Source organism: Nannobrachium achirus (assembly GCF_963921795.1).
Source record: "Nannobrachium achirus genome assembly, chromosome: 1".
Taxonomy (NCBI): domain Eukaryota; kingdom Metazoa; phylum Chordata; class Actinopteri; order Myctophiformes; family Myctophidae; genus Nannobrachium; species Nannobrachium achirus.
Window position 1 is genome coordinate 55617591 of NC_137810.1, and position 13686 is coordinate 55631276.

Here is a 13686-nt window from a genome sequence, read left to right on the forward strand (position 1 = left end):
TGTGAGAGCTGGTCAGAGCTCGGACGCTTGTCACCAGGATGGAAGAATGGGGTACAATGAATGGACAGACTCAAGTTATATGGCCGTCTCCTTTTTCCATAACCAACTAGCACAGAGCTCTCTTCAGATTCAGAAGCTGTCCTTCCATGATATTAGCAAAGGAAAATGCCTAAATAAAGGGAGGAGACAAATGGACGTAAGAAAGTGACTTATTTTCTTTAGGTCTCTAACATGAGATGATTCCAAAATATACTGAAGTAGTACATCCATTCTATTCCGGGCTGTCCCAAATACCTTTTTTCAGCCTTTGATGTTGTGCATTTTCCAAGCAAATATCTGAAAACTAATAATCAAATCAAGACTCTTTGTGGTGAGATTGTTATCTCTGCAGTCTGCAGAGAGTGAAGATGGTATGTCGAGAGCCACTCTCACTGACTAAACGTGAAGCTTGTTTTGTCATCTTTTCTGTGTAAAACCAGGAAATGTGTAGTTGATGATCCATACTTATAAAAAATATATATATATTTCTACAAATCTCTTTACAAGGGGTTCTGTCTCGCACAATGTGTGAGCGGCAGGGATGGTGTTCCTCGTGAGCGCTTAGCCGTGACTTAGCAGCTTATGGGTGTCACACTTCCCTGGATGACTTCCATGTGCAAGTCAGACAGCAACCATGCTGACTAGAACCACCTGGGTGACAACAAAACCAAAGACCCTGCCTATCCAGTCCCCGCCACACCACCCACCTTTTACCCAGTGTGCGTCGTGACGTGTAGGACATATGGTGGCTGCTGTAACCACGAACACCGTAAACCTAGCATGCTGCTTGTTAACCTCGGTCTGGTAGACTGGCATGGAGGGTGACTCATACGGCCGAGGGGAAGGAACTGGCTTCAAAACTGTGCCACAACACGGGGATGCTATTTCCAAAGGAACACATGCAAACCTTAAAGGTTAAATGACATTCTGTTTTTACCAATCATAAAAGTCTTTGCCCTGGTCCTAAAAACATGTTTTAAAATGTTTAAACTTGAAAATCCACTCCATGGAGCCATGGTCTCTCTCTCTGTTTAGGTGTCATGAAAAACGGTCTGTTCACCTGAAATACTCTATAATCACCACCAGGGGAGCCTCTCTCTCCCACTCATTCTAACAAATATTAGTATAGCTTGAGTACAATTTTGAATATTTGTACTTTACTTGAGTATTTCCAATTTTCAATTCTTATACTTCTACTCCACTACATCTCAGAGGCAAATGCACTTTATCTCTCCACTACAATCATTTGGATTTTGATTATTAATACAAATCACTCACTTCAGCCAGCAGTTCTCAAACTGGTACCCAAAGTGGCCACTGGCCACTGGCCACACACGAACGCACGCTCACACACACGACACACACACACACACACACACACACACACACACACACACACACACACACACACACTGACACACAGAGGCTGAGCTGAGCCCTGACGAGGCACACACTAAACAGCATCGAGAGTCGCGAGTGTTTTTTTCTTCCCCGGGACCGACGTTACCGGATCTCTGTGGTTACATCTGTACCCCCGCGGAGTTCAATTTAGACCGTACGCGGTAACGTTATAGCTCTGCTTCGCGCTGCAGAAACACTTCACGGTCCTTCTGTAGTTATTATAGTAACATATTTTGTCTAAATGCCTCCGTTTAGAGAACCACCTATTGCTTGTGTTATCATAGCGTTTTACTGTCTGCTCTCCGAGTCGCCGTGCCCGTGTGTGTGGAGGGAGGACAGGGCAGCGTGGAGTTATAGTCGGCTGCTCCACGGTCCACGGAGCTCTGCCCCCGGGAAAAGTGCGCTGTCCTCGGGGACTCGGTGATGAGGAGGGAGGCGCTGTCCACGGACCCAGCCAGGGCGGAAAATACATAGCGATTTTCATTATTTCACAAAAGCATAAACTGACTACTTGATATGAAGGATATTGATGTAAATAAGATATCCGAATGGGTAAATATATTTGATATGCCCATATTTACAATTAAAGGATAATATAATGTAAGAGGTCACTTCCTCAAAACTTGGGCTGTGGAGAAATACCTGAGAAATACAGACAGGGACACTGGGAGAGGGGAGGGGGAGGGGGGGGGGGTGAATCGACTGACGACGTATGAGTCCAGTATCCAATGAACTGCGCGTTTGAGACTCATTATGCAGAAACCAGCACAAACACACAGATAGCAGGAAAACCACTGCATGTCAAAAGTTGCGTTTTTTTGTGTGTAATTGAGGCCAGGAAACATTAAAAAAAGCATAAAAAACTCAAAATTTATTTTTGGATGTCACCACCCCTTTAAAGCCTCACGGTCACCATGTTTGCGGTCCCACACTACACATTTTAATTGTACAGCTTTTTGATTTGTTACTTTGCTTTACTATATATGAATGCTTTTCATGTTTTCAAACTACAAACTTAATTTATTTTTAGACTCTTGTTTGGCATTATGTGGTACAGCCTAGTCTTTCAGCCCTCTCAGCTTCTGTGTCAGGCCACCCAGAGAGCGGGAGCGGGCCGGGGAGACATGAGAGGAACACGTACACATGGAAGGGGTCTACCGAAACCGACAGCAGCCTCACAAACAATTAACAGATAGACTGTGTAGTGTGTATCCTTAAATACCCCCGTTGGCTCTCCCTGGTTCTCCGTCTCTTTGTCCCTTGCTGCTCTTAGACCCGCTTGGCAATGTACCGGTAAGCTTTTAACAGCTTAATGACACACATTCCACCCCAGAATAATGGCCATACCCACATTAGTCAAGCTGTGAGTGATTGATACTAGGTGTACACACAGATATTGGGTTTGTGTAAAATGGTCACGCCTCCAGATGCAGAAGGGAGGCAAAGGTGTCAAGCGTGTCTCCGCAGACAGCACGGTAGTAAAAGGCGAGGCGTAAATAAAATATGAAACCCTTCTTTAGTGTTTTATGATAATTCTTATTCTTAATTTACATTCAAAACTCTATTTTCGCTACACTAAATAAAAAATGAAACACTTCTTTGATATTTAAACACTCAACATTGTTGCTACACTTAACCTATTTAGAACAGGTACACATTACATTATTGTGTATCATTATTTTATGCTTTAACTATTGAAAAATAGCAGATATACAAGCTCACAGCTTTATGCTTTAACTATTGAAAAATAGCAGATATACAAGCTCACAGCGCGGCACCGAGTGCCGCGCTGCGAGCTTGTAGAACTGCTATTTTTGAAAAATCGTGAACATTAGAGTGAACATTAGAATTTTGACCCGATTCCGTAAGTGTCTTTTGAATCCTAGGTTTTGAAACCTATGTTTCTATGTCAGCAATCTGGCCAGCCATCGTCAAAGAAAAGGTCCTTTTCACTTAAATGGAGCTCAGTTAGTCTGTTCTTGAGAGACTACTATGTCAGTGGTTCTCAAACCTTTTCATGTGAAGGACCCCCAAAATGATATGTATTTGGCCACGGACCCGCATCTCAAAATATTTAGTTCCAGGGACCACCCAGAAGCAAAATTGTAGTTACAAACGTTCGCTTTGAAAATACATATATTCAAAGATTTGCCCACATTTTCACAACCTTTTCAAAAATAGCAGATCTACAAGCTCACAGCGCGGCACTCGGTGCCGCACTGTGAGCTTGTATATCTGCTATTTTTCCACTGGTTAAAGCATTCAATAATTCTAGGCCTAAATGGGTTAAACAACACTGAACTAAAGTACAAATTATTATGAACTACACCTAGCATCCCTTCTCTAATAGATAGCTTGCAAATATTTATACTTCACTTTTCCAGATATTGAGATGTTGCTATTGGACCACCACTCACACAGGATGTAAATGCCTTTTTTTATAGGTCATATATGTGCTCCTCTTTCCCCGCCCCTAGCCTTGGTGAGTGACACGAGGCGTGGTGGGTGTCTCCTCGAAACACAATTGCCCGTATTCCAGGGAGGGAAGCCAGCCAGGGTGGGCAATCTTTGTTGCTGTGCTAGCGTTGGTTGCGACTAAAGCCTTGGGCGGCGCCTGTCAGTGGAGGGTGTTGAAGGGGAAAAACACCTAAATGTGTGGGTAAGATAATAATTTAGCATAACGACTAAATTGGGAGAAAAATAATTGTCTAGTCTAAATTTGTAAAAAAGAATATAGCAGACATAGTATTTCCAATAGTGGAAATAGCAGATATACAACTACAAGTTCACAACGCGTCACGATGCTACGCTTTGTGAGCTTGCAGATCGGCTATATCAATGTTATAATTATTTTTAAAGATTTGTTTTGGGGCTTTTGCCTTTATTGGATAGGACAGTAGACTGACAGGAAATGGAGGAGAGATTGGGAGTGACATGCGGCAAAGGTCGTCCAGATCGGGAATCGAACCGGCGACGCCGTCAGGCATCAATGCCTATGTGGCAATGCCTGTATATTCAGGTTATGTGCCATATCTGCCATCTGCAACTTCAAAGCCTAAAAGCCAAACAAAAATGTAATTGTCAACAACAAAAACGATAATTAATCATCATGTAAAATGTCATAATTGTGACAGCCCTGCTCCCACACACTCCTTACCTCACCCGCATCCCTCCCTCTGTTGCTTGCTGCCCCTCTCTGGAGGTTAGCAGCGCTAGAGCCGGCGAGCCCAGAGTTTTTCCTGTTTTCCAGTAATGATAAGGAGGCCTTACAGGAAAGGGCTTCTGTTCTAGTGATCAGTATCGATTGTCCTCAGAGACGAGGGAAGGTGGGGCATGGGGAGCCTGTAACAAACGGACACCTCGCTCTGTTGCTAGGAGACGCTAACGTGCCACAGTGTTGAGCCGCTGGCACAACAGCGATGGTGGTTGGTGCGGTGTCACAGGGGTAATGTAGGAGGAGCGGGAAAGGGACTGGGGGATGTTGGGAACAAATCCCAGTGGCACGGTGGCACCAGAGACGAGAGAAGATGCAGTGGCCGGAGGGGTGGGTTTGATGTTAAGCGGCAGTGACTTAACCCAGGTGGTAGATTGAGAGAGATCTTCAGTTTGAGACTCATGAAGACATTCAGTTGACCTTTGTAGATTTATCATTGCTTCAAACAATGATAAATCATAATAATGAATTATGAGAAATTGCAACAAACCTTGTTGCAATTTCTCATAATTCAAAGCTACTATAGTCAGAGAATAGAATAACTGTTAAAATATGCAGAAAAGGAGAACCCTTTACCTGTTCTGTGCTTGTAAAAATGCCCCAGTCTGTATCTTCCAATACTGTGTACTGTGAATGAACAGGGACAGGAGGGGTAGAGGGAGGGGCGATTGGCCACTAGTTACTAATTGTTCACGCCACGGATGACGGATGGCATAGTTATCTCTCAGTATGTTAAAATTGGGTCTCCAAATATACCTTGCCCACCTTTAGTATTTGTCTGGGAAACACTTTATTGTAAACAATTAATTTTCACAGCATGTTGAAGTACCTTACATTATGAAGCTATTTGTGTTTCCCATTTGCACGCCCTCGATGTGGACAACATGTATGTGTGTGGGAGGGGGGAGGGGGGAGGGGGGGGGGGGGGGGGGGGTTGGCTCATAATACACCGGGGGACACACTGGATTGATTGATTGTGAGTTGTTGCATTTGTCAGTCATCTCACGCACTCCCACCTGCATGCCCAACTGAGGAAATGATATGCTGTATCTATTTCACACCAGGCCACCCACACAGCATCCACACTGTAGCACAAAGTTCTTAAATACACAATGTACCCAATATTGCGCATACAAATTACAAACACTTCCCCTTGAGAAGATCTAGTTATTAGCCTGTCATCATCACCACCGCCGGATCCGCCAATGGCCTGCCTTGTGTGATTATCTCAGTGATGTCCCGCGGAAATCATTGTCTCCCCACTGTGGCCATGAACGCACTTCCAATTTAAGATTTCCTAACTTCCAAGGCTACGGTGGTTTGATTTTTTACCTCTGTGAACTTTGACCAGCGATGAATTTGGCAGTCAGGCGCGGCAAGATATTTGAGAAACCTCCCATCATGTTAACTAGTGCTGCAGTGTCCGCTCGCTGTCACGATTATGACATTTTACATGGCGATTAATTGTCACTCAAATAATTGCGATTAACGATTTAATTGTGTTTTTGTCGTTGACAATTACGTTTCTGTTTGGCTTTTAGGCTTTGAAGATGCACATGGCAGATATGACACATAAGCCTAAATATACAAAGACATTACTGACATATTTGACAATGTTATACTTTAAAAAGAACAAAATAGCCGAACTACAAGCTCACAACGCGTAGCGATGCGACACATTATGAGCTTGTAGATCTGCTAATTCCACTATTTTGGAAAATGATGAATGATGAATATTTTTCAAAATGGAAACATAATCGCAAATAATTGCGATTATGTCAAATACCGGTAATTGCGATTATGTCAAATAATTTGCGATAAGACGATTATGAAATAATTTTGACAGGCCTAGCTGCTAGTGGAGTTCTTTTAGACACATACAGAGAAACCCAAGGCCCACTATTCAAACACAGGTACCCAGCTGAGCTACTTTACTGTTTCTGCCCTCCCCTAAGCTGAGCTTCAGAGGCTAATATCTGTCCATACATACTCAGACAATATCCAATATCCAACTGGCTGCCGTCTCCCAATATAGACTGCCTGAGGAGGAGCAGTCAACACCTGCCTTGTTTTACAGGCTGGCTTGTCCCATAGACTAGCCAGTGCCACACCTCCCCATGGTGCACAAGCGTACACACACACCTCACCCAGACAATATCACACTGGTAGCCGCCCGGGGGAATAAAATGGCCTCCATTCTTATGTCTATTGGCTGAGTGGCAAAATTGTTGTCAGGTCTCTTTCTCTTTCACTGTCAGGGACCCACCCACACACACACAAAGGCCCCCTTATTTAGACTCTTATTAACTCTATTAGGATTTATTATTCTGGCTTTGTCCCCAGTGAACAGGTCTGGCCAATGTTACAGGCCAGGGGGTGAGGTGGACAAAAGGCTGGCGGAAGGGAGAGCGGGGCAGAGGGAAGGGTGTGTGATTGGTGTTACACAGCCATGCATGGCAGGGATAGTCAAGTCCCTTGTGTAATTTCGTTCAAAATTTCGGGGGATTATAAAAAACTCTATTTTTGGAAACTTCATCAGAGTGTAACAAATCAGAAAATCCATGATTTCCATATGCAAAATCCCTAGATTGTTGATGGAACAAGTAGATGATGATGTTGATGGCACGAAATATTCCAAATCCAAGAACATCCGGGATCCCACAGGCTGAGAAAATAAAATAAATATACCAGTAAATGACAGGCACTACATGCGAGTAGGACAGGGGTTTATAATAGGGATGGGACGATATTACAATTTCATATCACGATTATCGTGACAAAAGAAATCGCGGTTTACGATATTATCGCGATAATCAAAATCCATTATCCTGGGGCAGAACATTTGCCAAAAAATAGCAGATCTACAAGCTCACAGCGTGTCGCGAGCTTGTAGATCGTCTATTTTTTGGCAAAGACATTTGATAGAGGGTTTAAGTGGTACCGGATATGCAGCTTGGCAAATAAAAGGTGAATTGATTCCAGTGCATGACAGAGGACAATATCACGATACATTAAAATCTCCACGATACGATTATCGTGAGTGTTTTTTATCACGATAGACGATAATATCGCTTATCGTCCCATCCCTAGTTTATAATAGACAAATATCCATGCAGGCTTCCTTTTATTCAGGTTGGGGAATATTCCTGACATCTCATTCTGTGTGACAGACAGCCCCCCCCCCCCCCTCCCACTGTGAGTGTAATGAGGTCTCTGATGGATGCAGAATCGTCAGTGATGTTAAGTGACATCCAGCTAATGAGGGCTGTCAGTCGGAGGTACTTTGTATGAGCTTCACATTACAAATAAGAAAATCTTATTTTAATACAAAATAATCTATATTGTAATTGTGGTTGAAATGTAGATCTCTTTTCATACATTTTTTAAGTAGCAAAAATGATTAGAAGATGCAGATTGTGCCACGTGATGAAATGCGTGTATATATATATAATATATATAGAAAAACACAGTTTGGGGCACCCGCTAGCCTACTGGTCCAGGCGCATACCACTTAGGCATTGCCACAATAGGCATGGATGCCTTGCGGCGTCACCGGTTCGATTCCCGATCCGGACAACCTTTTCCGCATCATTCCCCATCTCTCTCCCCATGTCCTGTCAGTCTACTGTCCTAACAAACAAATATAAAAAAAAAGAAAAGAAAAGAAAAAAACACACAGTTCTCGATTATTTGATTAATCAAAAAAAGTTATTGAGCCCTAAGAAAATAATATAAATTAGTTACAGCCCTACTAACAATTTTGCTGACCACACACATGGCAAATAAGCAGTCTCTAGTCTAGAATGCGGGCATGGCATTAGAAGTCGGTGGGAGAAAGTCTGAACTAGATTTCGTCATTTGAAATACGTTTATGTATCCCTTTAGATTGACCTGCCTTAATTAACACTGGTAATTTGGCAAGTAAAACTACACATGATTCCAAAATAAAAACAATGATCACTGTAGTGTAAACTGTAACATCTTTTGAGAGCGGTGAGACACACACACACACACACACACACACACACACACACACACACACACACACACACACACACACACACACACACACACACACACACACACACACACACACACACACACTCGCGGCATGCCTATCCCATCCATAATCGAGTAATAGGTTGACTCATCCCTATGGAAGTGGATCTTTCTTGATTGGACTGCAGCAAACTCTTGTCTTCAGTTTTCTCGTAGTAATCCAATCAGTGAGAGAGTTTGTGCTCAATTGCATTTTCAGCCAGTCCATTCGGACGGATCTTGAGAGACAATAGCTGACTGCTCAGCTAGTAAGTTTGAGTTGAGAAATTAAAGGTGATACACCATGCATTTAAAAGGTATTTATGTCATATTGTTTATGTCCCAAAAACGTTTTTCAAAAGGTTTGAGGCTAAATTACCACTCCTGAATAGAGAGCCTCTCATTTTTGAATGGCTCTGAGCATTTTCAGCTGCAGTACCACCTTTGGCCTGAACTGCGCCACCCCCCCTCAAAATCTTTTTGAAAAAAAAAAAAAAAATGTTTGAAAAAATATATATATTTTTGAAAAAAAGAAATGTTTTGAAAAAAAAATATATATGTTTTTTTCTCTAAAAACGGCCGTCGATGACGTCATCGACGGCAGCAAATCTGGACAGCCTGTTTTGAGAACCCGTGGGATGCTTTTAACTTCTGCCTTCCCAAAACCAGAGAAAGACACAACGGTCAGAAATGGGACTTTGTGAGGATAGAAGGTGCTAGTGGGACCCCAAAAAAAGGTTTTAAAATAGGAAAAGTGAAATTTCACGGTGTATCACCTTTAAAGCTTGTCTCACCAGAGGACACCATTACCAGCACAGTTCAGAGTACACACAATACAAGCCGATTTGAGATCTTTGGTACAGATCCAAGATGTTTAATTTGATCGCTTTTGTTTTTACTGGACATGACTCTCCCTGGGCCTTGGGCGGGCATCTGTACCCTTCCTTCTCCCCTGACGGCGGGTCCGACCCCTTTAATGTCTCTTTTATAGCGCTAACTAAAATGTACAAAGCATCAGAATTGGTTTGGACTTAACCCATTTAGGCCTAGGAATTATTGAATGCTTTAACCAGTGAAAAATAGCAGATATACAAGCTCACAGCGCGGCACCGAGTGCCGCGCTGCGAGCTTGTAGATCTGCTATTTTTGAAAAAGTCGTGAAAATGTGTGCAAATCTTTGAATATATGTATTTTCAAAGCGAACGTTCGTAACTCAAATTTTGCTTCTGGGTGGTCCCTGGAACTAGATATTTTGAAATGGGGGCCCGTGGCCAAATAAATATCATTTTGGGGGTCCTTCACATGAAAAGGTTTGAGCACCACTGACATAGTAGTCTCTCAAGAACAGACTAACTGAGCTCCAGTTAAAGTGAAAAGGACCTTTTCTTTGACGATGGCTGGCCAGATTGCTGACATAGAAACATAGGTTTTTTCCAAAAATCTTAGAAGGTTTCAAAAGACACTTATAGAATCGGGTAAAAATTCTAATTTTCACGATTTTTCAAAAATAGCAGATCTACAAGCTCGCAGCGCGGCACTCGGTGCCGCGCTGTGAGCTTGTATATCTGCTATTTTTTTTTTATATTTAAAGCATAAAATATTGCGTCTTAATGTGTTCAGGCCTAGTTGATACTGGTCAATTATATTATATGTTGATTGAATCTACAGTATAGGAAGTGAGATATAGCGCTTCTACGACATGTCTCCCACACAGTTTCACTTACTGATTCCAGATAAATGTTTTTGAAGTCTAGCCTCTGCTTTGTATTTCTTCCATGTTTGTACACCACCTCTCCCAAGGTTTCACTTTGCTAAAGCGATTCATATTTCTTTGTTGGAAAACATGCGTGGTGGAACTTTGACGTCGGTCTGTCTCCCAACTCATCCAATCTTGTCTCTACTTCTCTGTCCCCCTCTTTCAGGTCATGGAGGGCATTTGCCATTGTTAGGAGTGCTCACTCAGACACAGCCAGTGCGTGTGTGTGTGTGCGCGTGTGTGGTGGTCGGAAGGTGTGTAGCCTCAGTCAGCTGGTGGTCATGTGCGAAGCTGTGGTCTGATGCCCACCCTCCCCTCAGCGCTGGCCATGGACGGGGAGAACTACCTGCATCCAGAGGGGCCTCAGCTGGAGAGTAGCCTGTTCCCAGTGGACACCTCCAACATGGAGGTATGTTTGGCTGATTTCATCTTTTCCATTTGATTGTTTTTAACATTTTCAGACCCTTCCCCCGCCCATGTATGGAACACAGCATTATAGGATAGTCCCCTTGCATCATTAAACACAGTTCATAGAAAAAGGCGTGGGCATTCTTTCGCTGTGAATCAAGAATCCAAATACAATATAAAGTTTACATTCAAACAATTGTGAAATCACTATTAGACTGTTCACTTCTCAACCTCACCAACCTGAAATGGCTTGTCTCTACATGATTGCATGATGCAAACACAATTTCACAGCTTTATTGATTAAATCAATTAGTCAACAAATTCCTATGACTTGGGACAAAAAAACTAGTTCCATTCCGTTTATAAAGGTATCAAAAAAGTTCAATGATGAGGTGGGGAACTTAGAAAGGATCCAAGTTGGCTCTGTTCAGTTCAAAGTAGAAATTAGTTTATTAAATTCATGGCAACGAAGATTAAAAAACGACCAACGCGTTTCGGCCTAGTATGGCCTTCACCTTTATAACGGAATGGAACTAGTTTTTTTGTCCTAAGTAACTATATCCTTTCCAAAGAGCACCTGTTACAGTTATATTACTCACGGATCCACGCAGCACTACTACACCTTTTAACAAATTCCTATGACTACACATTTCTAAAGTGACTATTGATTACTACTTTCTTTAGAATTTCTTTAGTTGAAGACAGCCCTACCCATAACATGCCATGTCTCACCAGCTATGGGTTAATGTTGCACTTCAGGATGCAGTGCGTACTGCGTACCACAATCTGCTGTATGAACACAGTGAGGTTGATCTGATCAGGTGCCTCTGGCCTGCCGTCTCATGACTGTCACAATGTTTAATGACCCTTCGACCCGACTGAAACCTGGAACGCAGAGGCCCTCATGCATGTAGCGTTTGACATCTGAGGGGTTGACTTTTGACGTCTTTGTGGCAACGCGGTTCTCGGGATGAATCACGTATGCGTAAAGGAAGTGATTTCTCACCCTGATAACTCTCTCAGGTGATGCTTATAGGTTGTGCAGCTGCAGCGTCGCTCAGACACAATGTGCACAGCTGTTGAGCACAAATATCCGATATGGTTTTGAGTTCAACGAGACAATGTAAGAACTGTGCTTTTTATTATCACTGTGTTGTGATAAAAAAAAGCATCGTGGTGTAGTCGGTCTATCTGGGAACATCCATTTGCAATGAATGGAATAATAATATTATAAATATTATTTGATGAAGGGCAAATTCCACCGACATAGTTCTTTGTGTGGTTTTCAAGACGTGCATCTTGTCAAGGAAATTTTAAGATGTGAATATTATATGTATGTACTCAAATGTGCTACAACAGTTGCTGTGTGGAAAATATTGGACTTTAATATATTGACCTCAAGCTGCATAAAACACGTTGCCATTTGCCCAACACCCACTGTTAGCCACACCCCATAAAATACCCCTGAACCTGGCTAGGGGTGACGACACCTCTTTTGTGTTGAACTCACTTGATCAAGCCATATGTAAAACACCAACTCCTTATTATATTCAGAGTGTCTGTAATGTATTGTTCTCTCTGTCTCCTTATGTTGTGGGTGGGTGTTCTGTTGGAGGATTGATGTATAAATAATTTGTGTTTGCAATCAGTCTGGCAGCCAGTCTGATGTTTGCCCCATTGTGGCACATTCAATTCAATTTAAAAAAAACACATGCTGGCTTCACTATATCCGGATATTTTTAATGTCAATTATACTTCAAGAATCTGAGTTGTTGTCTGTCTCATTATTGTTTGCAATGTCTAATCACAGTCTCTAAAACCGCAATTCTCAAACTATGGGTCATGCGACAAAAGTGGGTTTGCGGGAGGTTGGATTGGCAACCAAAAGAATTATATTCAAGAAAAAAAAAATCAGGTCATTGAGTTGTCGTGGCCAGCGTGAAGAGGACATCAAAGACGGCCACTCCTCATACAAACATAGGCTAGACCTGCAGCAACACATGAAAGACCACGCTCACATGCAAGCCCTTGCAGAGGCTCACAGAACTCAATATGAGTGGGTGCCAGGTGGCTTGAGAGTTTTCATAACTCAGAGAGCGAGAGTAGGGCTGTCACAATTATTACATAATCGTCTAATCGTGATTATTTGACATTATCGCAATTATTATGTCATAATCGTCATAATCGTGAATGTTGAAAAATGTCCGAAATAGTGGAAATAGCAGATCTACAAGCTCACAACGCGTCGCATCGCGACGCGTTGTGAGCTTGTAGACCGGCTATTTCCACTATCAAAGTTATTTTTTTAAGTAGTAAGTTGTCAAATATGTCAGTAATTTCTTTGTATATTTAGGTTATGTGTCATATCTGCCATGTACAACTTAAAAGCCTAAAAGCCAAACAGAAATGTAATTATCAACGAGAAAAACACAATTAAATCGTTAATCGGCAATTATTTGAGTGACAATTAATCGTCATGTAAAAAGTCATATCGTGACAGCCCTAAGCGAGAGGGTACATGGACCATGGCTCTGGGAGTTAAATTAACACTGTAAATTGGCGTTGGAGGGGTCACTGACTGTGTAAATCTTAACTGTTGTAGCCTGTGTGCCAGCAAACACAATAATCAGCCCCCGAATCAGCATTTGAGTCAATAAACCGTTCAATTTACGGATCGGGATAACATTACTGAGCGGGCAGGTCATGCTCACAACCCGACCAGCAACAGCTGCCTTCCGGGATGGAGAGAAACACGGACGGTCAGTGACCAAAGATAAAATCAAGGGCTGCAACAGATTTTGGCTAAATATGCTTCAGTTTACTTTACAAA

At 42.4% G+C, this 13686-nt stretch overlaps 1 protein-coding gene across 2 annotated transcripts in view; it reads left to right on the forward strand.

The window, feature by feature from the left end:
* Window positions 1-13686, forward strand: part of sbno2b (strawberry notch homolog 2b) — a 101941-nt gene that overhangs the window by 11748 nt on the left and 76507 nt on the right. For both annotated transcript variants that reach the window (XM_080736570.1, XM_080736571.1), the window contains exon 2: window positions 10615-10857. In XM_080736570.1, the coding sequence (XP_080592696.1) occupies window positions 10750-10857 (108 nt within the window). In that variant the 5' untranslated portion in view covers window positions 10615-10749. The remainder of the gene's footprint in view (window positions 1-10614; window positions 10858-13686) is intronic.